At 53.7% G+C, this 24,494-nt stretch overlaps 5 protein-coding genes across 5 annotated transcripts; 2 read left to right on the top strand and 3 right to left on the bottom strand.

The window, feature by feature from the left end:
* Positions 1-3,699: 3,699 nt before the first annotated feature.
* On the top strand, positions 3,700-4,056 carry PLICBS_010126 (uncharacterized protein; the record flags this gene model as incomplete). The annotated part of the gene is made up of 1 exon (XM_065601823.1): positions 3,700-4,056. One exon carries the CDS (start codon positions 3,700-3,702, stop codon positions 4,054-4,056), a length of 357 nt encoding a protein of 118 aa, XP_065457895.1.
* Positions 4,057-6,922: 2,866 nt separating this feature from the next.
* PLICBS_010125 (uncharacterized protein) lies at positions 6,923-7,638 on the bottom strand (the record flags this gene model as incomplete). The annotated part of the gene is made up of 2 exons (XM_065601822.1): positions 6,923-7,543; positions 7,630-7,638. 2 exons carry the CDS (start codon positions 7,636-7,638, stop codon positions 6,923-6,925), a joined length of 630 nt encoding a protein of 209 aa, XP_065457894.1.
* A 1,309-nt stretch (positions 7,639-8,947) lies between these two features.
* Positions 8,948-9,853, bottom strand: PLICBS_010124 (uncharacterized protein; the record flags this gene model as incomplete). The annotated part of the gene is made up of 1 exon (XM_065601821.1): positions 8,948-9,853. One exon carries the CDS (start codon positions 9,851-9,853, stop codon positions 8,948-8,950), a length of 906 nt encoding a protein of 301 aa, XP_065457893.1.
* Positions 9,854-10,646: 793 nt separating this feature from the next.
* On the top strand, positions 10,647-12,574 carry PLICBS_010123 (uncharacterized protein; the record flags this gene model as incomplete). Its single annotated transcript, XM_065601820.1, has 9 exons — positions 10,647-10,744; positions 10,794-11,080; positions 11,131-11,209; positions 11,258-11,696; positions 11,754-11,787; positions 11,851-11,942; positions 11,991-12,079; positions 12,139-12,233; positions 12,288-12,574. 9 exons carry the CDS (start codon positions 10,647-10,649, stop codon positions 12,572-12,574), a joined length of 1,500 nt encoding a protein of 499 aa, XP_065457892.1.
* Positions 12,575-19,545: 6,971 nt separating this feature from the next.
* On the bottom strand, positions 19,546-21,850 carry PLICBS_010122 (uncharacterized protein; the record flags this gene model as incomplete). Its single annotated transcript, XM_065601819.1, has 7 exons — positions 19,546-20,141; positions 20,250-20,753; positions 20,870-20,941; positions 21,014-21,037; positions 21,100-21,326; positions 21,406-21,482; positions 21,599-21,850. 7 exons carry the CDS (start codon positions 21,848-21,850, stop codon positions 19,546-19,548), a joined length of 1,752 nt encoding a protein of 583 aa, XP_065457891.1.
* Between the last annotated feature and the right edge of the window lie 2,644 nt (positions 21,851-24,494).

Below are 24,494 nucleotides of genomic sequence, written 5' to 3'. Positions count from 1 at the left end.
CGTCTCGGGGAACGGCCCCTCGCCCGCATGGGCTGTGGGGTTACCTTCGTCGTCTACTGTATGGCTGCGTTCGCGGAATGCCCTCTCGCGCGCTAGCACTTCGTTGAGGTGATGTCGCACTGCACGTGTGCATGACTAACTGACGACCGGGCAGAAGGTCCCCAGCGAATTGGGCAACAAAAGACTCTTGATTCTTCTATCTAACGATTGACTGTAGTCGGTATTTTATACCTGTGCCGATTGAGGCAGGCATCTGAGACACGGCAGGCAGAAGTCGGGTTGCCTGAAGCTATCGCCACCGATAGTAGGCAGCAGTGCTGGTAACGGTATACGTGAATGAGCGGCTTGATATTGACAGGTGACGTTCGTCCCGCGACGCGCTGAGAAGCTGGCCGGATGCAGTCGCGATATCGTTCCTGGCGACGACCTAGTACTCCGACCGTGGAGGATTTCTCACCCAGGACTGTAAGCAGACCCTTGCAGCCCCCGGGCGTCCTTTGTTTCTGCTGGTAACCGTCGGGTGCGCTGCTGACTGATATGGCGCTGGATCATCCGCTTGCTGATTGTCATCAACGGACATGTGTCACACAGGAAACCGTCATGGCACCGAAGCAGCGCGTCCCTGGGTGACCCATCTGGGCGCTGGCCGCTAGTCGCCGGGTCACGGAGTTGAAGGCCCCGGGATCGTAGTATTGTTGTGATTTGTTTGCGCGTGTCTCCTGGGGTGCTGTGCCGCGTTCGCAGGTGCTCAGTAACGCCATCCGCGTTCGGCGAAAGCGCAAATCCGCAGTCTTCACGGATACAGATTAGCAGTTGGTACGCAGGATGAATACAGAGTTGGCCGCTTGCGAGGCTGCGCTCGATGATGCTGTCTTCGTCGGGGCGCGTATCATCGTCGTGGACCGCCATGGTGTCGCACAGAGAGCATCCCCAACTCGTACAGGGCGCTTGTCTCGCCTGCCTACAGTGGCTGTAGCTGCCTCCCAGGCAGCTACAACTGCCTAAAGAAGCAAAACCTTTCATTTGTGTATAAGAAATGGACGACGGAGAAGGACAGAGAGGAGTTTTGGACTCCTCAAGATAATTCTCATCAATTACTACGATGCCAGCTGTGATCCCTGTGGAGCCAATTGTGTTGGACGGATGCTTCTAGAAGGTTCTATGACGCTGTCGACATTTGCCAGCTTCGTCTATATGAGACGCAGCCTTCCACTCCTTTCTGTAGCTAGAGATGAACAAGTTCATTCACTCTTTTCCAGTCTGTGTGTGCAGACAACAAATTGTCTGACACATGGTGTATCGCGACGCGTTAAGTGCGTGAAGGTGGAAACAGGCGCTGATTCGACGTAGCAGCAGGAAACCAGGGAACTACGCACGGCTCCCACCTTGAGCTGAATCAGGACCTGATTTAGGACGCTTGAGGCCGGCAGAGCGTGCATGGGCGGCACGGACCCCGGAGCGAGCCGTGCCAAGCGAATCACGTCCTGATTCGAAAGACAATTGGCACAGTAGGGAGCTCCCTATAGGGCCTAATCGCTACCTAACTGACATCTACTATCGACCTCAGGCCCTTGCTGCGTCACCGCGGCCCTCGATTCCTGATGTTCCCATTCATAAACCGCCAGCCTTCGGCTGGCCTCTCCTCCCCCTGGGACCCACACCTATGCGCCCCCTCCTTTCAGGGGCATTGCAGCTGCCACTGAGCGACGACAGTCCCTGGCAGGCGATCCTGCCCTGCGAACCACCGTCGCGTCTTGAGGCATTACACAGGTTCGGGTGGCACCTTTGCAGAATGTTGATCGGCGACGCTAAAGGTGTCCGTCAATTGTGATCAAGTTCTTCGCCTCAGCTTTCCCCACGCCAAGTTGCTGCAGCCGCACAGCCATCTCGCATCCGCCGAATGCCGCACCACCGCCCGGTGAAATCGGACCGTGGCGTGCCTGCTGCTGCTTTCTCCGCCCTGGTGCACATGGTGGGAGTGCGAGGTGGAGATATGGCTCCGGTCTGGCATCTTCTTCACCTGTCACTTTTTGGCTGGTCTTTTAGGCTGACGCCACGATCTCGCTTGTCTCCCCCAGGGTTTTGCCCGGAGTTGAGCTTTGCGGCATTCAGCTAGCAGCTTCGGTCACTATAGCTCTTCGCTGAGCTCCATACGAAAATTTAAAGTGGCCCAGATCATGCAGCCACTGAGCTATTCGAAGGAGGTTTTCGGAACGGCGCGCGCCCAGGGACGATGCAGAAGTTTGACATGAAATCCATGTGCTGCCGTCGTAGATCACGGAGTTCTCGAGTCCGTCATTCAAATTGAGAGCTCTCCCCGCAGCCGCATGCGGCGCCCACTGATTCCTCATCGCGAGTGGTGACTACGTACAAAGACCGTCGGATATCGTGGTAGTGGCGCTAGCAAGGCTTGGTCGTCCAACCTGCGTCTCCTAGGTTTACCAAGCACCAGCCGTTGTTTCCCCTTCCCACCCTCTCGGCCCCGTCCACCATGTCGTCCTGATCTCCTCATGCCAGGCAGCCCTCAGCTTCAGGTTTCCAAGCCACCGACGAGGACATCTCTTGGAACCAAGGCATTTTTTTCCAAGTTGATCGAGCTGCATTTCCTGCTGCCCTCCGTCCACACCGGATTCAGTGCAGTCTCTCGGCCCCTGCGCGCTCCTTCAGCCGCAACAGCGGCTTCCCCCGGGACCTTCCAGGCTTTCCCAAGGCCGTCTACGACCTTGTCAATCGTCCAAGCGGGTTGAAGTTCGGTCTTGGGGCTGAGTGGCCCATCAGACATCGTAAGGTACATGTATATGCAGGCGTAAGCCTTTGTACAATATTGCCACCCACAGTCTCTAGTCGTCAGGAACTCCCTTACTCGACACCGGACCACAAAAGTATTAGACACAGATGTGGAGCGCTCTTCCCCGCACACGCAGCATCCTTCATGCCTGTCGTTTCGTCCACTCCTTGGGAGCGTTCATAACAGCTCCTCGGTGCCTTTCAAGCACGACAATTGTCAGCGCACGATTAGCTCCAATTAACCAACGCCGTCAAACCGACGTTCAGAGGACCAGCCAAGACTCGCCCGATGCGAAGAGCCAATGGCCCAAGGACAGAAAGCATCAGAACATCCCCAACCCGAGCTCAAGTATCAATACACCTTCCATGCTTCACAGCAGCTAGATCCAGCAACGCCCCGCAACGGCGACAGCAGAATAGAAAACCCGCGCAACGTAGCTTTATACGCGGAACCAGCATCAATGTATGCTTTCAGGGCAACCTGGCCACGGCGTACTATAATGGCATGCATCTACTGCAGACAGCGAAAGGTGAGACGGACCGATGGACCCCGTAGTTGTACGACGTAGACAGATCTGGCTGACGCTTCTATAGATTCGATGCAGTGGCTTCCAGAACACTGTAGAAGGCAAATGCCAGGAATGTTTCTTCAGGAAACAGGAATGCATCTTTCAACCCATCACCACGGACATTTCTGGAGCAGTCCCGAAGTCCGTCATCACCAAGCACACACACCAAGACAGCCGCAATAGCTGAACAACTGGCACTAGGAACCCGGGGTTCAGAGTGAACACACTGCCTCCATTCCCTCACGGAAGCATCCATCACCCTGTACCAGTTCAACATGTGCCCTTCTTTGTTTACACGAGAGAGGATATGGAAGATGCCAGGTCAGCGAAACGCCGCAGGACCATGCAAGAACGCAGCGTCAACAGCACGACGCCCATGAAACCCACGACACTGGCCGGTTCCGGGAGCATCAACTTCACGAGAACCACGCATGGCGACGTCGAGAATGCAACAGAGAGCACCAAGATCCCGCGGTGCAGCAGGATCTTGACTCCTGCACATACCTCGGTTGCCAGCACTTCTCCTGTGTATTCGGACACGTCCGAGGCTCGCATGCGAGTCCTGTATTATGAGGAAGACAGACGCTCGAAAGTGCAACCAAAGTCTCGGCGGCCTCAGGCGTGGCAAAACCGCAGTGCGTCGGTGATGAGCCTCAGCAACTTGGTCAACGACTTCGAGGCGGTGGCTGGAGGTTCTTGATCGGACATGGTGTAATACTGTACCATCGTTCATCTGTTAAAAAATTAGCTGTTTCGCAGGGCCTGTACAGTAGCCCTGTCGGATGCCTAGACAGCACTAAAAGCTTGTGATTCCAATCCGTGCAAAACTGAAGCCGTCGTGCTGCTCGTGCTGAGGCAGCTGTCGCCGTAAGGGGCGGCTGAAGCAAGGCGGGTAGCCAAAGTCCGCCTGGCTCAATCACAATGCATGAACTCAATTCTGGAAAATTTCTCACCCTTACATCACCAAAGGGCCTCAGAAAACGCGGGGAACCATGGCTGATGTGGCGCCGCAGATGCCCACCGTCCTCGTTAGCAAGCGCACTATTTATCCACTGCCTGCCACCCGAAACACCCGGTTGGCGCCAGCCCCTGCCGTTCACCACCATTGCTCAGCTGGACTATCCCATGTGAAAATATGGCTGCCGGAGGCATTGATCATTGGCTCCTGCTGCAGTTGGCGACCGGCAGTTGTCGTTCACCCCTGCAAATATCCCTAGGCATGAGCCTAGCAAAACGTTGCGACGCACGCTCTATAGCCGCCAATGAGCAAGTCCTGTCATTCTGTTCACAAGTGACAGAGTCGGGCTTCGTGCACATGTGATGCAGGGGTGGCTTCGCAGCCCTCCCTTGAAGGTACGGGATTTCAGCACTATGTACATTGTGAGTCGACGTGTATGCAGGTTCCGATGGCACGTTTTCGGTTTGTGGAGGAGTTCTCTTCTTGAAGCGCCTCATGTTGGTTCGATCCGTTCGCAACGCGCTGTGCCAGGGTCGGACTAGCCCTGGCGTTGAGGGGCCTGCAACGGAAAAGGTGTCATTGTTATTTCCACCTGTCACCGTGTGGTCTTTACGCCAGGTCCGGGCTAGTGGTAATATGGTGGACTGAAAATCTTGATCGGCTGCATCCCATGTTCTCGACCTCATCTGGGCTATATTTCTAGCACTGTCCCCTCTCCGGGTGGCCACAGTGATTCTAGGCGGGTCCTGGGTTATGTGGCTCCCTCGGCCGGCGCAAAAGAGGACATTGATGGAGATGGACTTACAAGCCAGGCGTGCTCTCGGAAACCAGCCACGGGATTGGGCCAGTTCCGCAAGACGCAGTGCCGCTGATGTCTGGAGGTTTGGACATCGCTCCTGTGTGTTGCCGGCGGGTGCTGGTGGAGTTATGATACGTTTCCTACGTCATTCCATACTATCTAAGCCCCCTCAATTGGGCGTGATGAAGTCGTCAGACACTCCTGGGTTGTCGTGTAGTCGGAAAGCAGGTTCAGTGGCTGCAGCCAACATAACGTAACAACCAGCCACCTTCTCTAACCGATGGATACGGCTTGCCTTCCAGCTCGTTCTTTAAGCCTGGTCCGCCCGTGAAAACCAACATCCAGGATGGGAACCGATACACTCGGTCTGCGAAGCCACTACAGAGCGGCCTCGAATGCCGAGGTGCCCTTCCGAACATGTCTTACCTTTACCAGCCCTCTCACGACGAGGTATATTATCCACACTGTGGCACATGCGATGAATATGCCGTGAATGATAATTAACACCTCCGATTGTCGATAGGTGGATGCTGACCTCGACACGCCTATGTCGACAGTCTCAGTCCGATGCAAGGCAGCTCATAGAGTGCTCGAATATTACAGCGCACATGTCTTACAGAACGCCACAACTAGTGCTCATACCACGGGTACTCTTTCCAAAGCAAACATTCGATTGGCGATCATAAACACTGAGCGGCTATTAAACGATCTCAAGGCTGGTATCAGAAACATGGCTGACCATGTGGCAATATCTTCGTGCCAATTCGCCCAGTACATGGCTCTTCAACCCCAATACCAGGGGCTCCTTGCCGCCAAACACGAACGAAAGCTACTTATAGCAGACCTCGAGCGGATAGGGGAAGCTCAGGCGCGTCTATTTGGGGAGCTGGACGCCTTCCGCGACCTCAGGTGCAGGCTCGCAGCTCTCGAGTTAATGGAGCAAAATGAATTTCCAACGCTGGAAACAAAATGGAGAGCATCACTCGACAAGGAAATGACTGACATTCTTGGGTTGATAGAGCAGTGTGCAGAGATGGAGCAACGTGTGCACCAGTTGAAGGAACTTGCTGGGGTTTACTCTTGATATCGCCAATTTGTACTCCAGACACTCTGCCGTACAATTTAAATCACGTTTCTGTTGACAACACACCACACAAACATGTACAAGGCAAGGCGACTGCTAGTGCTTATGCTATTTATTACGCTCGGAGGGAGTCCCCTGGAGGGCCACTGCGCTACGCTATGTGCGGTTCAGTACATTGTTGCCTGCCTCCTCAAAGCCCACAGATGTTGCTGATTCATTACCAGCCTTCCGGATGTGTCCGTGCCAGGCCTGCTTGAAGGCCGATTCCTGCAAGTGTTCAGCGTCCTATTTTCAGCGGCTGAAGCACGATCTGCTAAGTATGAGGCTACTGAGTGTTAGTACTGTACAGTACAATCTCGTGTTGTTGCTTAGCATTTGCCCGCCCGCTGCGCCAGGTCGAGCCGTTTGTTGCCATAGAAAATTTGGCTGAATGTGTTTTGCGTGGCCACTGGTACCGTCTGAAGTATCTACTTTCGTGAATTGACGCGTCCACCACAGAACTAGACGTCTCCCGGTATCTTAGGTTAGGGCGTGTGCTCAGGTGGCTTTGTAGCACGCTCATGGCCGTCAAGACGCAACACCAGACCCTCATAGCACCAAACTGACATGCGGCCCTGGAGAATCGGATGCACGAACTGGTCAAGCAACGTTTATGTATCCAACCTACTTGTCATACTTCAACCGAATTCGGCGTCCAAACCCTGTCTATTCTGGGAGCCCGATAGTTACCCCTGCTGCCACAGAGCAGTCCTCTTGCCCTCGATGCTGACCCGATCCAGTTCAACCATTTCTGTGTCAGTTAGTCGCCATCCGAGCGCATCAATCATATCCTGTGCCTGCGCAGGGTTGCGGATTCCAACAACAGGCAGCGCCCCCTTTCTGATCGAGTAATTGATGGCGACCGACGCTACATTCCTGCCCCGGTCTCGCCCGATCCGACGCAACACCTGCAACGTGTTCTCAATATCCTTCATTGGGTAGTTGCTGAACCTACGGGTCGGGGGCGGTGGGTTGACGATGCTATACTTGTCGCTCAGTCTGCCCTGGCCGAGGGTGGAATAGCCTTGGAAGACGATGCCGTTCCTCTCACATGCCGCTATCCCGTTGTGCAGCTCCGGGTAGCGGCGTTGTATGCTAAACTCACATTGGTTTGTGGCCAAAGGCACGCTGTGCTCGACTAAGGCGTCGCGCACCTTTTGGAGGTCATCCGGCTGATAGTTTGCGACACCAACGGCCCTTGCCAGGCCCTCCTCGACACACTTCGCCATAACCTTGGCGACATTGGCGATGCTCTGCGGGTGGATGGGGCCATGAACCAGGTAAATGTCCACATACTGCAGGCCCAGCTGTCACACACTTAGGTAGGAAAACCGTGGGCAAAGGAATGCTTGATTCTCTATCTGATACTGGCACGAATCTGTTGCTCTTATACCTGTGCCATTGAGGCCATGGCCATGACTCATTGTAGGCAACAGAGTCGTGCCTACAGGCAGCACTTGTGCAGCCTGAAGCCATTCGCAGCTGTTGGCCTTGACACCTGAGGCTCGTTCTTGCAACAACCAATACACAAGCGGCGAGGGCATTACAATACCCTGCCATTCGGCATTTCGCAGGAGATTCAGCTTGTTTGTGTCCCTTTTCACCACAGCAGCCATCAACATAACGGAGTCGAGGTGCTTTAACGCAACGGCCCGAGCCGTAGCCCACGACTGTGAACAGCCCATCCGCAAACATCTGCTTCTCTTGCTCTTTAAAGCATGCCTCTAGCTGGGATAGTCAGTCTGTCTCCCGCCGACTGCCGAGACCCACACGGGCCTAGCCCATTACAGAAGTTAAAGGAAAAGAGAATAAGGGGTTATACATGGAAGAAGCTTGGATCAGGAGGCATTTATTCTACCTGCATGCCCTTTGGCATCAATAGCCCTCTCGCTCCTTTTCAACTTATCGAGGTTTAATTATAGTAACTATCCTTATTCTGACCTCTAAGTGGCCTCGGCCTTGCCGTTCCATGATACAGTGTAACGGGCTAGGCCCGTGTGGGTCTCGGCAGTCGCTCTCGACCTGGACCCACACGAGCTCCAGAGCTCCGCTCAGGAGCTCGCGCCCCTTTCTGGAGTTTTTCCCTTTTCTTTCTTTCTTCTCCAGTTTTAGAATACTTGTTGCAGTCGCTCAGCTAGTTGTCAACACACTCAGTTGAGACCGTTACATACAGCGTTTTCACTACTTATCTGTGCTAGTTATTTACTTTCCCAGCTTTTTGTTTCTTTGTCTTCTTCAGGTTCTAACTTGTTGTGGTTTGACTGATGCCTCCGTGTCAGACAATTGGGTCCACTGGGTCCATCTTTGGTATCAGTCAATTGATGAGAATTATCTTGAAGAGCTATCTGTAAGCGCACGACAGTGCGCTGCTCTTTATACAGAAAGGAAAGATTTGCTTTGTGGTGCAGAGTCCCTGTAATTGAAGCTGGTGTTCCGATATATGCAACCAGTGTTTGAGCTTTGACCTCAACGAGGGTCCAAAACAACACGCATGCAGACGCTCGACCTTAACATGCATGTTATAGTATCCGGCTTCCATGCACACCCTTGCTGAGTAAGTATGGTATACGGCCCGAGCCTGGCTGGTTGTGCGACACTATGGAATCAGTATGGCCTGAAGCCCTGGTGGCTATCTAACAAAAACGCCTCATCATCAACATGGCCTGTGGAGACCTAGAAATCTCCATAGGTAGTGGCCGCCCTAACGATATTCACGCCTCAACGAAAGCCAAAACCTCCTTCACGAAGCTTTCGGGATTCTCTTCTGCGAGGTAGTGGCCACTGTCCTTCACAGTCCCAACCTTGACGTTCTCATACATCTCCTTTGCCATGCCCTCCGCCTCAGAGGCAATAAAACTATGATCGCCCGATAGAATCATAGCGCGCACTTTCACCTTCCCATTCTGTTTCAGCCATTCCCGGTTGTGCTTTCCATCTTCGGTAAACGCGCGATAGCTAAGGAAGGCACATCGCAAAGCATCGGGCACCTGGTATTGCATCGTGTAGAAGTCCAAGACCTCGGGAGTGAAAACTGCCGAATTCTGCGTCAATCGATCGTAGAAGTGCTTCAGATATATCCTCTCTCTGCCCTGCACGAGCGCCACCGAGAATTCGGGATTGTGGCTTTGGAAATCAAAGTGCCAGAGGGTCTGCGTGTGTTTGATTTTGTCGAATAGTGTGGTTCCCGGGAGAGGGCATTCCCCCCAGATTACACTGGCGACATGGTCTGGGAATTGAGTGACATAGGCGTGGGCAATAGTGCCGCCAATATCATGCCCGACCACGTGCACCTTCTCTGTGACTCCAATATGCTTTGTGAGCAGTTGGAAGATATCACTCGCGAGTTCTTTCTTGGTGTAGCCGGTATCACCCAAGGGATGGGAAGAGAAGCCATGTCCTCTATAATCTGGGGCGATGACGTGATATCCAGCTTGAGCGAGTGGTTCGATAACGAAGCGGAATTGATAAGAGCTCTGAGGAAAGCCGTGGATTAGAAGGATCGTTCCTTTCTTCTCCTGCGAGGGTAGGCATTCTTGGTAGTACAGCCTGACTTCCAGGTCCTCTCCACTAAGATGTGTTTGACGATGCATCGTCTTGACAGAGTTGTTGAAGGGCATGGAGGTCAGATTCAAGATATTTTTTGGCTTTTTCTGAAGGTAGATTCGAGTTTGTATTTCGGAAGAGTATCAGACTGTGGAAGAATTTTTGGAGGGGGTGGGATCCAAACATAGTTATACCACAGTACTCACACAACCACCCCCCCCCGAGTCCACCCCGCAAGGACTTTAAATAGGGTTCAGCTTAGATTCCAAACCCCGGGCTGTCAGATGTCCAGAAGCTTGCGGAGTGCGATCAGTTGTTCACAGGTCAACAATCTTACCAATTAGCCACTTAACCATTTAACCATTTAACCACTTAACCGTCTTCTTCTGCCCTCATGACTCACGAGTATGCCCAGGAAAATCGGCAGAGCTGTTAAACGCTTAATTTAATACCGCTGGGGCGGTCAGCCACATTTCGCCTCCGCAAAGCCACATCTGAGTCAAACCGAGTCAAAGCTTAACCCCCGCAGCCATCTGGGAATAACCCGGCGCTGCCTTGGTACCAGGGAAAGCGTATACGTATGCGTAATCTCCGAAGCCGCCCATAACCGCCGGCTTTCTATAAAAACTGACTCCAGGTCCATCTCCCCAGACCTCACGATTGCTGAAGTAAACTGGTCGTCGGGAGAAAAAAAGCGCATCATATACAGCCAATATGGGTTTCCAAGCATGGCGGAGTGTTCCTGGGAAGCTATTGCTCCTGATTCTGAACCTTTTTACCGCCACGGCATTGATTTTTGAAGGTTATAATCAAGGTGCGTATTGACGCTCATTCACGACATGCTTACATGTTACCAAGCTGATCGTCATGGTAGGTGTGATGGGTGGTGTCAGTGGTACATCAGATTTCATTGAAGTCACTCAGATTGGTTCAGACGGGGTGATCACCAACGTGACCAAGCAAGGGTAAGTCATATGAACCAAATTTACTTCTTGCCATCTGACCATTTTCTAGAGGACTTGTTTCCGTTTACTATTTCGGCTCCATGTTTGGATGTTTCATTGCGGGATGGTTCGGTGACAAGTACGGCCGAAAGAAGGGCGTCTGGCTCGGCGCTCTCTTTGGCATACTCGGAGGATCTCTCATGGCTGCAAGCCAGAACGCGAACATGTTCATCTGTGCTCGAGTTATTGCTGGCTTTGGAATTGGTTTCATCAACACGATTGTGCCGCCATGGATCTCGGAACTTGCAACGGCTCATAACAGAGGCTCAAATTTTGCTCTGATCTTCACCTCTAACTGTGAGTGTCTTCTCCTTCCCGCTGGGCTTCCCAGTAGCTTATCGTTCTAGATATCGGTATCATCATTGCCTACTGGCTCAACTATGGTGTTCAGAACACTTCAAATGTGTCCTTCAAATGGAGATTCCCGTGTGTTATCCTCCCCAATTTTTGCAAGACCATTGCTGACACATACAGATTGGCTTTCATGACAGCACCCCTCATCCTCATCGGCACTACTGTGGTGTTCTTGCCAGAATCGCCACGTTGGCTCATTGCAAACAACCGCCGGGAAGAGGCTGTTGACGTTCTAGCAAAGGTTCGTGGTGATCTCCATCACAATGATCCTGCTCTTGTGGCGGAGGTTGAGCAGCTCGAGGCCGTTGTGGCGGCATCTCATCACAAGCGCAACCGCATTTGGAATATTGCCTTTGGCCGCTATTCCGGCCGTCTGCACCTCGGTCGTCGTGCCTGGATGAGTTTCTTCACGCAGCAGATGTTGATGTGGAGCGGGATTATGGCCATTACTACCTACTCAGGGCAACTCTTCCACCAGGCTGGTTTCACTGCATCCAAATCTGCATGGATGTCCGGTTTCTGCAACACATTGTGTGGTGTTTTCGGAACCCTGGCAGCTGTAAGTAACCCTTAGCTACGTGCCAAGGAAAGTGCATCTTGTACTAACATATCACAGACCCTTGTCATTGATCGCTTCGGTCGAATCAAGAGTATGTTGACGGGATTTTCGTGCCAGGGAGTTGTTCTCTTCATGTGCGCTGCTTTTCTCAAAGTTTCCAAGGACACAGATGATGTCTCCAAAGCTGAGAAACTCGGTGTCGCCTCTGCCACCATGTTGTTCGTCTTCTTATGGATCTTCACCATGGTAAGCCACCCTCAGTATGTGTGCAAACCATTTTCTAACACGTCATAGTTTATCATTGTGCCCTGCTTTTTATATGCAACAGAAATTTGGCCACAAGAGGTTCGGGCTCAAGGGTACGCCTTTGCAATATTTGGATGGTAAGTCATGCTATAATATACAGAAACGGTCGATACAGTGTACTGACGACGATTCTCAGGTCTGTGGGCTCTGGCCTTACAACTTTGCTCATCCCCATCATGTTGGCAAATATAGGATACGGAACTTTCATCCTTTTTGCCTGCTTCAATATCAGTGAGTACCCTGCCGCCATTCTTACTTAGCCATATACTAATAATGATCTGTCAGTTGCAATACCTGCAGTGTATTTCATCTACCCTGAGACCAATGGCCGCTCTCTTGAAGAAATGAACTTGCTCTTCGCTTCCCCTTCGCTCTTGGTTAGTGCCAACAAGCGCGAGTACGATAGGATGCTCAACGAGGCTGGTGGTAACGTCGCTGTCGCCGAACGTCGCCTGTTTGATAGTGCCGATGCAGAAACCAAGGAGATTGATGACAGGGCCGACTTTTTGAGTACTAGCGAAAAGGAAATGACAGGGTACTCCAAGGCCAAGATATTGAACTCGGAGAAGTAGAGGGTTGGTGGGATTAATTTGTGAGACGGTAGGAGTTTCTATGTGTTCATTTGTAATCTTTTAATACAGAGTGAATTAAATTCGGAGAAAAACGTCGCCTAACTTAATTAATATATTTATATAGTAAATACCTTAGTAGCTTGTATATTTTCTCTTAGTAGCCTAGGTATGCGTTTTGTCTAAAAGGTCAGTCTTGTACACGTAATTGATATCCTAGGAAGCGCATTTGGCGTGCGTCGGACGCTGTCCGTTGCACACCGGGTTAGTTTCCTGAGCAAAGCCCGATGGTGGCACGGCTAACACTCTTGCCTCACTTGCCGCCACAGCGGCTGGTGGCCACGGCAACAAGCGAGATTAGCAGCGGCAGCTCAGGCGCTTAAGAGCTCCTGGAGCTCTCCTTTTCTTGTTCTCTTTCCCTTTTCTTCTTCAGCTTTTGATATTCGTTACAATCGCCTAGCCAGTTGTCAATATACTCGATTACAAAAAGTGGACAGAGCATTGGGCATAAGCTATTAAGCAAGGTTTCATACCTTTGTCTTACGTCTTTGACATGCTAAACACGCAGATTTAGTAACGCGCTTCCGCAAAGTAGAGGCGGAGATTTACTAGGGATCGTCTTGCGTTTGCTTACGCTTTACAGGAAGCAGTCTCCGCTTCTTCTGGCCGAATTCATCCGATTTAGCGCGCTTTCTCTTGTTTAACATATTGGAGCTATTGGAGGCTGGGGCACGGGTTGTCTTAGCCAAGTTCTCCACTTTGATCCAAGGTTGCTATTGTTGAAGGGGCACGGGCGGTGCCTCGTACTCAATGCCAGCCGGTTTTCCCCAATTAAGACAGTGCGACCGGGGTTGCGGTGCACGCAATCTCGCCCATGGCCCGAGCGCTGGGACGTTCAAAAACAGCTGCGCTTTCATCGGGCGTGCGGCGCTCTGGCAGAGTCGAATTATTGGGCCCCACTATGGAGGGGTCACAGCATCAATCAATATCCCAATCTGAGTCGCGTACCGCGTCATGGACCCCGCGTGCATGTCGCGTAAAGTGTTCGTAGCCATCGCCGTGACATGTGCTTGAGGGTGAACAGGCCCTGGCAACCTACGACAACGTCCACGACAATGCATCCATTCATCCATCTCCCAAGGTTCCCCGTCGTCATCTGCAAAACGTGCGGCTATGCCAGCGTCGCAGATGAAGTCGCCGGCCACCTGCTAGCGCGGTACGGAACCTGCCAGTCGCGGAACGGCGCGCTGTGGAGCACATTGTCAAGAGCATTCCCGACATTATCCACCGACGAGACGAACTGGGCAGACTAGAAGTTCCACCTCCAGCCATACGGCCGATCCCGCATCTTGCCCCACCGAAGACCGATGGGCTACGATGTCGCAAATGTCCGTTTGCTTCGCGCCGTCTCCAAAAGGTCCGGGCGCACTGTCGCTCGGCGCACGACTGGCAAAACCCACGAAGCAGGGGGGGGCCAACTCGCAACGAAGATGCGCATCCGGACAGGCCGTGGAAAGAGGGTGTCAGATGCCAACGCTTTTTCGTATCCGGATCGGGGAGCGGCTGGTTTGAAGTAGGACGAACGGCAGCGCACCGAGCCAATGCCGCAGCAATCTCTCGATCGTCCTTAGGGCGGCGATCAACTCAACGTCAATCACGAGGTTGTTAACCAGATTGACGTCAATCAACTCAACCCAACTCAACGGAGCTTGTTCTTACTAATCAACCAACTCAATATCATCATGATATTGAGTTGAGTTGCGTTGATGAGTTGATTAGAACTGACTGAACCCGATTTCCCAGGGCCCGGTGCCGGGTAGCTGCGGGCCTGGATCGCGGAGTCGGTGCATGTTAGTGGGTACTTTGGTAGCACCAAAATCTGCGGTTAGTTTATGTATTGCAGAACATACCTTAACGTGTCACTGTTATCACGCGTCAACGCGTCGCGACATGCTCGTCGCTCACTCTGCTGCTAATGTCCGCCCGGACTGGCCTCCCTCCACGGCCTGCTTCTACAGCGCTTACTTGCCTAGGCTCAACATGTCCCAACGTTCAGATCTTGGGACAATGTCTTTCGCTCTAACTTCTCCGTTATCGCTGGCTCCACAGTCACCAGCTCCATCAACGCCAGAGCCGTCAACACCAGCCGGGACCGTGCCAACTGCCAGACGAAGACCGACTGTTCCGCCACTTCCGCGGCTACACGTGGCCCCAACGAAGCAAAAATACAAAATCCTGGGTATGGGAGTACGGCTTCGATATCGAGAAGGATGCAGAGCGGCGTTGGGTTTGCAGATTGTGCATCCAAAGGAACGCGCGGAAGCCCGGTAATGTAATTGCATGTAACGGGCTGGGCCCGTGTGGGTCTCGGCTCCGCTCTCGACCGGGGATCCACATCGGCTCCGGAGCTCCCTTTAAAAGCTCGTGTTCTGTTCTCGAACTTTCTTCTTTTTCTTCTTCCTTTCTTTTCTCCTCAGCTTTAGGATACTCGTTGCAGTCGCTCAGCTAGTTGTCAATACACTGAGTTGAGACCGTTACATTGCATTTGGCACTCAGAGCGCTGAACGATATCTCTGGGAGCAGCATAAGATTCAAGACCCGTTTGGAAGAAGCTCTGCACCGGCGTCTTGAAGAAGCCGTCGAAAGGATACCGGTCAATAGATAGCAAAGGCTTTCAACCTCGATTTGGCCGCACCCCGACACCAAGCAATGGCAAATCGCTTTATCAAGAGCTTCGATAGGCATATCTTCCAGCGTCTGGATGTCCAATGTTGTCGAGAGCAATATGTCCTTCCGAGAAGCCGAGAATAAGAGGCCGCGAGCCACTTTTGAGTACCCCAGCCCATTTGTTGTGCGCCGACGCTCGCGTCGGTAGTGAGCCGAGGGGATAGTCAACCAGTCAACGCAACCTCAACCAAACTCAACACAGGGGCGAGGTTGATCAACTCTACGGAGGAAAAGCTTATTAAGCCGTCAACTCACTCAATCGAAGGCTGAGGTTGAATTGATTGCGTTGATCGCCACCCATGATGGCCGCGTCATAGTCGTAGTCCTCCGTACCCTCGGTGCTCTCATCATCTTCCGGATCGGTCTCGTAATTGCTGCTTGTTGCCCCCATGTCGCTCACGCACTGGTGGTTCATGGAACTGTATCCATCCCAGATAGAATCCTTCCATAGCGCGCTGATGGCCCGTGATTGTGTCGCGTACAATGTCCGACCTGTTAGTTTCCTCGTGACCCGGCGAGGGAGTCTCCAAAACCGTATCCAAAAACAGATACACCGCTTGAGGAGACCACGGTACTGTTTCTCTGACTGACTCCTGGCAACAAGCTGGAGGGGGCCTTGAATGGATGGTCAGGGAATCTGCCTCGAAGCCACCGAGGGATTGACACATCCATCTGGCGTACGGTGTCTCCACAACGGTCCAGAAGGCGATCCAGGGCCTGAACGATCAACTCGAGCTTGTTCTCGTCTGCTTCGGAACTTTGTATGGCGATACCGTCATGCGTTGCCAACATTAGCGGTCCGGAGCTGGCGGCTGGTAGCTCCGATAATGCCACGAGAAAGTCGAGACGCGCACGTCGGGACGTCTCTTCCCAACCTGTGCGCCTCATCCGGTTGGTCATCATGATTGCCGGCGTCGATGCACCGTGCCTTGTGCCGTATTAGATGCTGCAGAATACAGTCGTCGCGTCTCCTCCGCGCAAATTTCATCAATGCGACGCTCAATAATGGCAGAAGCAGGATGACCTTGCGCCAAAGCCTGGTCCGAGGAAGCAGGTTCGCGGGTGGCTACCTCCACGATCCACGCATTGGGGGTGTCATTCACGAGCCAACTCTGGAAGACGAGTCGTTCATGGACGTGATCCCACAGCCAGTGCTCGCTGCGACAGCCCAAATTGATCTCATGCCGGTGGCGTTTCTTGAGATGTCGCGACAGTAGCTCAAGGCTAGTTGAGCGGAATTTGCAGTGCTTGCACGCTGACCTTCTTGTAATGCAAGATGTGGGTGCTTCGTTGAATAGTCTTGCCTGGCTGGCAGCGAGCTTGGATCTGGCAACTGCAAACCTTGCACGAGCCGGTTGAGTCCCCGTCGTTCCTTTCCTATGGCTTTGTGCTTCTCACCAAGATGACGTGAAACTCGGTCAGCATCCGCCTTCAGCGCAAAGCCACAACGAATGCATAATATGGCACGCTCCGGTTCGTTGTAGTAGAGACCCAGAGCAACCAGCCTCTCTGTTTCCCTTGGTTTTGGTCTCCGAACAGTCGCGGTTCACGCAGGGTCAAGATTGAGGCTGCGGTCTGTCGAAGATTCGGCCGGTGGCAATTCCTGGACGAGATGCCGACGGAGACAATCCACCTGGCGATCCCAAGCCAGTCCCGGCTGATGTTTGGCTTATGCTACATCTTCAAGCACTGCTCTCCCGACCAGGCGCACTGGGGAGTTTTGTTGCTGCCGTCTGGTAAAAGGGGTCACTGGGTGAGATGACCTTTATTTCCGAAATGTACAAGGGTTTTAATGATCTCTTCCAGGTGTACTGCAGCTGGAAACGGGGCCCGTTCCCGGTCACAGACAATAAAAAAAACCAACGGGGCCTGTTCCGGGAGGCCAAAATGACCGGGGGGTAGACATGGCGATTTGATTGGCCTGAAAGCTGGAACGGGGCCCGTTCCAGGACACAATTCTAGGGAGGGATCAGAGGCCTCGGGTTTACCCTCTGTACGCTCCAGCCAGCCTGAGCACAAACTCGTCGGTATGGCCAGGGCGGAGATGGGCGAAGACCCGGAAGTCGTCTGTCGGTGGAGGCAGCGGTTTTCAAATTGAGGTGCTGGTCCAGACGTGAACTGTTTCGCTGTGTCGTCGAATGAGGAGCAGAAGGCTTTGAAGACAGCTAGTTTGGCGCTATAGACCTTGTTCTGGGCGACCACGAGCTTGTTGGCGGCATTGGTGATTGAGACGGGGCCGTCACCGGATTGCGGGTCGGGTTCGCTAGAGTCGAAATGGACAGCCCGCTGAGCTCCTTCCGTGGCTGCAGCGTAGGAGACCGCGTGAAGCGACGATGACGGCGTGTATGCCGTCCGTAGCGCAGAGTGCGAGACGCCGATCTCGCCCTCACCGGTGGCGGGGCTGTTGCGCAGAAGGGCGACACGCGCTCCTCTGGCTAGGTCAGAGGGGGTCTTGGGACCCAGATCGAAAGGACCATCATTATGAGGCGGGCTGGACGAGGCCGATACCATCGCCGCCGCCCGCTGCGCAGGGCGCAGGATGGGCGGATTACGGTGTACTTGTTAAGGGATAAGGTGTGTATTGGGCTACTTTCTTAACAGTTGCATGCCAAGAAAGTAAAAATGCAGGGAAGGGTGTTGCGCAAATTGCCACAGAATCGAGCATTGACGCTAGGGTAGCCTTCATACAAGCTGTGGCGACCTGTGGGCTAAATTTGTCATGGCAGCACCTACTCGGCGAATAGGCTGCTATCTATTTCTTTATTTGTTGGTGTACTTCCGTCCAGCGGTCGTGCGACCATGAGGCTGCCCAGGTCCTAACGGGGCATGAGTCGTGCTGAGTTGAACGATCCAGATCACCCGCCACCGAGCGCGTAATCCAGTGCTGCATATATATACGAACTGCAATCCTTCCTCCGGAAGCACCTCCTAGCGTACCGACTGTCCGTCACTCTCGACCGCCATTACTTACAAGTATTGCGATAGATGATAGGAACGAGCGCGTTGTAGAGAGCTCTCCGAGGCCAGGCAGGCTGAGGCTGTCACCAACCCTGTTCAGGCAAGTGGGCTGCGGTTACAAGTTGCGTTCGCGTTACACACTCCACGTGTTGACTGAGTGTGCCACATGCTGTCCGCCGCCGCGTCACTCCGTCCGCCCGATCCCCTGCGCGGCGATTTTGACCTCGTCGAACAAACGAAGACAGAGTTCGGTCTCTCCTAGGGTGATGCCTTGCTCCGAGGAGTGAAAACAAGCTAACCAAGTAGGGATGTTCAACTTCAACGTCTCCCAGCAACAACGCAAAGGCAAGTGCTTGCCCCCCCCCCCCGGCGCGCGTCAAAAAGAGAAGACCTCTCCAAGGGCAAAAGGGTAGGTACTCGACTTGGGACACGGCCGTCGGAACGGTGCTCAACCCTCACAAGGGCCTCGTGCAACCCGTCGCTGGACTCGATCGGCTCCATGGAAAACTTTCGTCTGCCCACTCGCAGTCGCAATTCGCTCTTCATGTCTGTGGGCGCAGCAGAATGGAAAGCCGCCCATCGCACAAGATGCCAATGGCGGCAAAAACGGCGTTCCCTCAAGGAAGCGCAATAGGGGTGTGCGCAACAAGAACAAGATCCACGCGATCTCCTCTTCTGCGGAGATGTAGAAGGGTTGGTAGCATCCATGCTGCCTGGGGCAGTTGGGCGTCCTTCACGTCCGATTGACGTGGGCAGTCATCCCCGGGCCGACGGACACAATGTGACTCACCGTCGGCCATGGGTCTCCACAAGGCCAAGTCACGCTGCGCACAACATGCACAACGCCAAAACACTCCATTCGCTGACGCTCTTGTTTTTCATCGACAAGTCAAATGTCCCGTGTTTTTGCGTCCTGCGGCGGGTATGAGCGGTGGTCACCACCAGTTGCGCCTCGGGGGCTGGCGTCGATGTTGTTACCAAGAGTAGCTTTACAGGAGAGGATCCGTCTGTGAAGGCAAGAAAAAGCCCCTCGGATTTTCATTTCATGGAGGTGCGACAATTGTCACATGGCCGGACGTCCTACCAAACCTTCCGATGTACAAGCTGCGTGACATTGTAGCCGACCGCGCATCATCACACTGTTCTGTTTCGCTCCTACGGTCGCTGGGCGCTTAGCAACATCCCCCCTTGCTCCGTAATGGCAGGTCCTTATCGGCATTGCATTACCGGTTCACGGAAGCTAATGCTCGTCAATTCCACCAATATCGAGTGTACACAACCACCAAAGCTCACGATCCGCGCCAAACTTGAGTCTTTGTTGATGCAGTCTGTCCCCCACATGTCTCGCCGGCGCATTCCTCTTCTTTCGTCGCTTTGCGAGTGTCGACCCAGCCGGAGCAGCAGGCCGATACGAACAGCAGCACGGACACAGCCAACGCGAGGTAGAAGACTCGATCGACGCTCGTACAGTACGCGCGCAGCACGCCCAGCAGGAGTTCCTCGGGGATACCGACGTCACGGACTGAGTAGGCGCCGGCGTCAATGATGAGGCGTGGATCAACGCCGGGGGCGTCAATGAGCAGCTGAGACTTCAGGCTAGAGAGGAAGATGACATTTGCGAGGGAGAGGGAGATGGCGCCACCCATGTACTGGCAAAAAATGGACATGGACACGGCCGTGGGAACCAGGGCGGGCGTGGTGGCGTGCGGGATGGAGATGAAGCTTGTCTGCAGAACGAGGCCACGTGCGGCACCGAGTAGGAACTGGACGCCAATCCAGTAGCCAGTGGAGGAGTCAGGGCGGAGGATCGAGAGAAGCCCTGTGGCTACGCATGTGAGGGCACCTCCGACGACGGCGAAGGGGAGATAATAGCCGACTTTACCGACTGTGTGCCACATGTTAGCCATTTTGCTCAGGGTGCTAAGAAAGATGATCAAGCGAGGGCCAGATGATGAACAAAAGTTCTATGGACACTATCATGACGGACACTTACTTAGAAACCCGGTTAAGATGCCAAAGACAACCGAGGGAATAATGTTTGGCAGCATATTCACTCCGCTTGTTAGAGGGGACTTTCCACGCACTGTCTGGAAGTAGATGGGCATCCAGTATGAAGCGAGAATCGTAGTACCCATGATGGACATGGCGACGACGCATGCGGCAACGACCACGCGATTGCGGACGACAGGGGTAGGGATAAGGGCATCGGCCCCCTTGCGCCCTTCCCAGGTAACGAAGACGAGAAACAGGACACCAGCGCCGCAGAAGAGGCCGATGATAGTGGCGCTGGACCAGGCGTGGGTATTGCCCCCCCACTGGAGGGCGAGAAGCAGCATGATTGATGAAGGGGAAAGAAGAAGGAAGCCGACGAGGTCGAGGCTGCGGTAGAGGGTGGGCATGACGTCGCGGGCAGGGCGGAGGGCAGTCTGGTCTGCGATGGTGACGAAGACGGTGCCGCCGAGAACGATGGCGCCCAGCGGGAGGTTTATGTAAAAGCCTGTTGCATCCATGAGATTCCCTCCCTTTTGCGTTCATCTGCTTCCTCGATATTGGGAGGCGATGGGAGACGAGAGAAGGTAGGATAAGAGGTGAAGACTATTGAACGAGACTCACACCATCGCCAGGAGACTTTCTCGGTAAGCGCGCCGCCGATGAGGGGCCCAATGACAATGCCCAGCTGAGCGCCTATATGGGGTATCAGTCAAGGTCTAGGCCCTGGTCTGCTAACATGTATAGGTTCAAGGTAGTTGGACATACAGCTGAGGCAAATGCCAGTTACGACTGCGCGGCATGTTAGCTCGAGTCGTGGATACGAAACGCTCACTGCCTCCCGCAAAACGCACGAGCTCTTTGTTCCGGCATCACGGCGACGCCAATGATGATGAGGGCGCCGGCGAAGACGCCTGCAACGCCGATGCCCGCGATGGCGCGGCCGACAATGAGCATGGTAGAAGACGTGGCGACGCCGCAGATAAGCGAGCCGAGCTCGAAAATGAAGAAGAAAGATAGGTAGACGTGCTTGAGGCGGAATTGTGTGTAAATCTTGCCGACGAGCGGCTGGATGGCCGCGCTTGGGGGCAATCGTTAGTTAGAGTCGTCACGTAGAAGATATAAGAGGCCGCGCGCGTCTCGCTTGGTGGCTTAATTACCTTGCCAGTTGGAAAGCAGAGCCATACCAGCTGATGTCTTCGAGTGAGTGGAACTGAGAAGTTATCTTGGGGATTGCCTATTTGTTCACACGGACTGCTGTCAGAGAGGCGTACGAGGTGTGATGCGTGTAAGTGCATAGTTGTGGGATGGGTAGTCAGCTCTTAGCGCGAAGTACGCAATGGGGAAACAGACGGTTGCGACGATGGCATTGTCGAGCAGAACCAGGAAGCTAGCTGTGGTGAGCGAACTGGCGACAAGCCACATCTGCATGCCAGCCAGGAACTTGCGCTCATCCTCCCCTGCAGCCGGCGTGGTTCCCTTGGCGGCGGTCTCGTTCGTTGGATCGACGGTGCCTTCGTCCTCAATGGCGGCGACGCCTCTGTCTAAGGGCTGCGGAAGCGACTGTGGCGCTGGCGCCGACGGCAGTTTCTCGTCCTGCCCCATGACGGCAGGCTGGTGGTAACTGTCTACTTTGTCTCTTGGCAATGAGAAAGGGCATATAACGTTACCGACAGGCCTTTTACTACTCGATGGAATGCGCCGACCCTTTACTCTAGACACTCAGGAAAGATCTGGGGCGGGGGTTGCAGCTCAGAGTAACAAAGTAAGGGGCATTTCTGAACAAGGGAGAAAGAGTCCGAGATTATGAAATTAGGGCGAAGGAGTCGAAGTTTTAATGGCTCGACTGCCATGATGAGTTCTACGACGTAGAATAGATCTTTAGTTGCTAGGCGGGCATGATGAGGTATACGATGTAGGATTCAGTACCTAGCACCGCCGACTACTGGCCGCAGTTCTGAATGCACCGGGTACTGTACACCCCGTATGGGATGGGGTGGTGTGCTGACTGCCGGGAAGTGCCCACGGCATCGACCAACAAGGGTGACTCATCAGCGGGGATGTGAACCTGTTGGCATTCAGCGCAGGCCAGCTTTTCAACACTCAACATTCGCCGACTCCTGCCACCGACTGCTCTTGATTGAGTGATTTAACGGCTTAATAAGCCTCTCCACCGTTGAATTGATCGATCGCACAACGTGTTCTGCGTGGTTGAGATTGCGCTGACTGGTTGACGAACCGTCGGGCGATGTACCTGTAAACAGACCACAGCATTGACGCCTTAGAATCAGGACAGGCAGGGCATCCCTGAGCTGGAACCTGCAAGGTCCTGAATGGACCCGCAACGCCAACAAGCTTATTACCCACCGCTCCCCATAGCCCCAAAAGCTGCGACTCTAGTCCTGGTCGAACCCTGTCCCGTGGACTTACGGCCGATCCGCCGCTTGGCTACTGCAACCTTCCCAGATTAGTGATAGTGAGACTTGGGCCTTGCAACCTCGCAATCTTACGTCGGTGCCTCGCCAAAGCGGGGACAGGTACAATAACAACACCACCCAGATCGATTCGACGCCAATCCCCCTCAAGGCTACAAACATTGAACTTTTCCCAAGATTCACTTGTTGCCTAGAGAATCAACGTCTTTCCAACGGGTCCGGCAAGCAGCTGTGATAGCCATGGACTCCCTCAGGCGGCCAGCTGGGAAGGAGCACATTCCAATCTATCCGCGGGGGTGGATCGCAGTCTCCATTTGCCAGCTAGTGCTTGACATTATCATTGTTGGCGTTGCTGCCTACAGCCTGGTCTACACGTACTATGTCGCTGTTTTCGCTACGATCTCCTGTGTGCGCGCCACCGTACACGACTGTTCATTGAAAACTCGAGCTGATTGATGGCTTCCTTTCTAGAGCGCACTTACTCTCGGTATTGCGATATGGCTGGTGTGCGCTTACTCGTGTCGGCCAGAGTCTTACAACTGCTGGGCGGTGCTCTCGCTTGACGTCATCTTCTCCGTCTTCTGGCTGGCCTCATTCATTGGGATGGCATACGACACCAAAATTACGTCGAATACATTCTCGCAGCAGCGAACCTCTGTCGTTCCGATCACCCTGGCCACTTTGACTGCACTAGCAGGCTGCGAATTGTGCGTCAGATGAGGACGCTACGACGAGACGAAAGAAGCTGACAACGTGGTTAATTGCAGTATACTATTTCTAGTTGCCTCAAGTATTGACTGCGTTGTCATCCATAAACACCGCATTCAGGGTTTGCCCTCGAAGCGAATTAGAAGAGCAACGGGCAGTTTCAATATTCATGGCCCGCGTAGAAACCCAACAAGTCTAGACCCTCGAATCCAAGCAGCACAGAGCGCAGAGCTAGATGCCTGGTCGAACGTACAGCAGTTTAATCCATCGCCCGTACAGCCGAGTGCGACGCCAGATGCGCATGGTTTAACACAGAGGTACACCTCGAGGCAACAGGAGGCGGAACTGCCAGCGTTACCAAGGCTCCATGAGATGCCTGCAAACTCGATCCAATATCCTACGCAACAGCCATTCAGTCATGACATATGTCAACCTCGACACCAATACTGACAATGCGATTCGCCATGGTCTGGCGGCCAACAATCGATGGGTCTTCTTCTCATGTGCGATTCGGGTGACAGGGAAATCTGGTCTTCAAAGGTACATAGGTAGGCAGGCGGCTAGCTAATCCACCATTCGACCGACTCGCTTTGCATCGTCGTGGCCGTGTGCGACTTCTCGAAAATGACAACCTGCTGTCCCTGCTGTCCCTCATCCGTGCGCGCGAGACTCAGGATGAGGAGTACCGCATGTACCGAAAGCCGCGTACGATGGGTTACCAAGTGCCATGACTATCTTTTCCGCGCTCAACTACCAACATACCAGGCAATGAGGAGGCTGACGGCCTCACCAAAGCGGGCTGTTTGCAGCCTGAACCACCAGAAGCCATGCCATCGCTGGCCCACCTGCGCCGACTTGCGAGGCAGCAATCGAGAGACGCCTTCAAGGCTTGGTGGTCGACCGAAGCGCCAGAGTCATACAAGACTCCGAACCTCGAGGCGACTACGAGCTGCCCTCCAGAGCTGGCGCTCCCAAGGGCAACGCTCCACGGCCTCCTTGCGGCGAGATATGGAGACTTCGCCGACTACCACGAGCGTTTCAATCATGACGACGCAAAGCACCAGAGCACCCATTCTACTGCAGGAAGGTACCGCCACGGCTCCGGA

Source organism: Purpureocillium lilacinum (assembly GCF_023168085.1).
Source record: "Purpureocillium lilacinum CBS 284.36 DNA, scaffold_8, whole genome shotgun sequence".
NCBI classification, from domain to species: Eukaryota; Fungi; Ascomycota; class Sordariomycetes; order Hypocreales; family Ophiocordycipitaceae; genus Purpureocillium; species Purpureocillium lilacinum.
The sequence above is the reverse complement of the archived record's forward strand: the minus strand, read 5'-3'. Positions and strand labels throughout refer to the sequence as shown.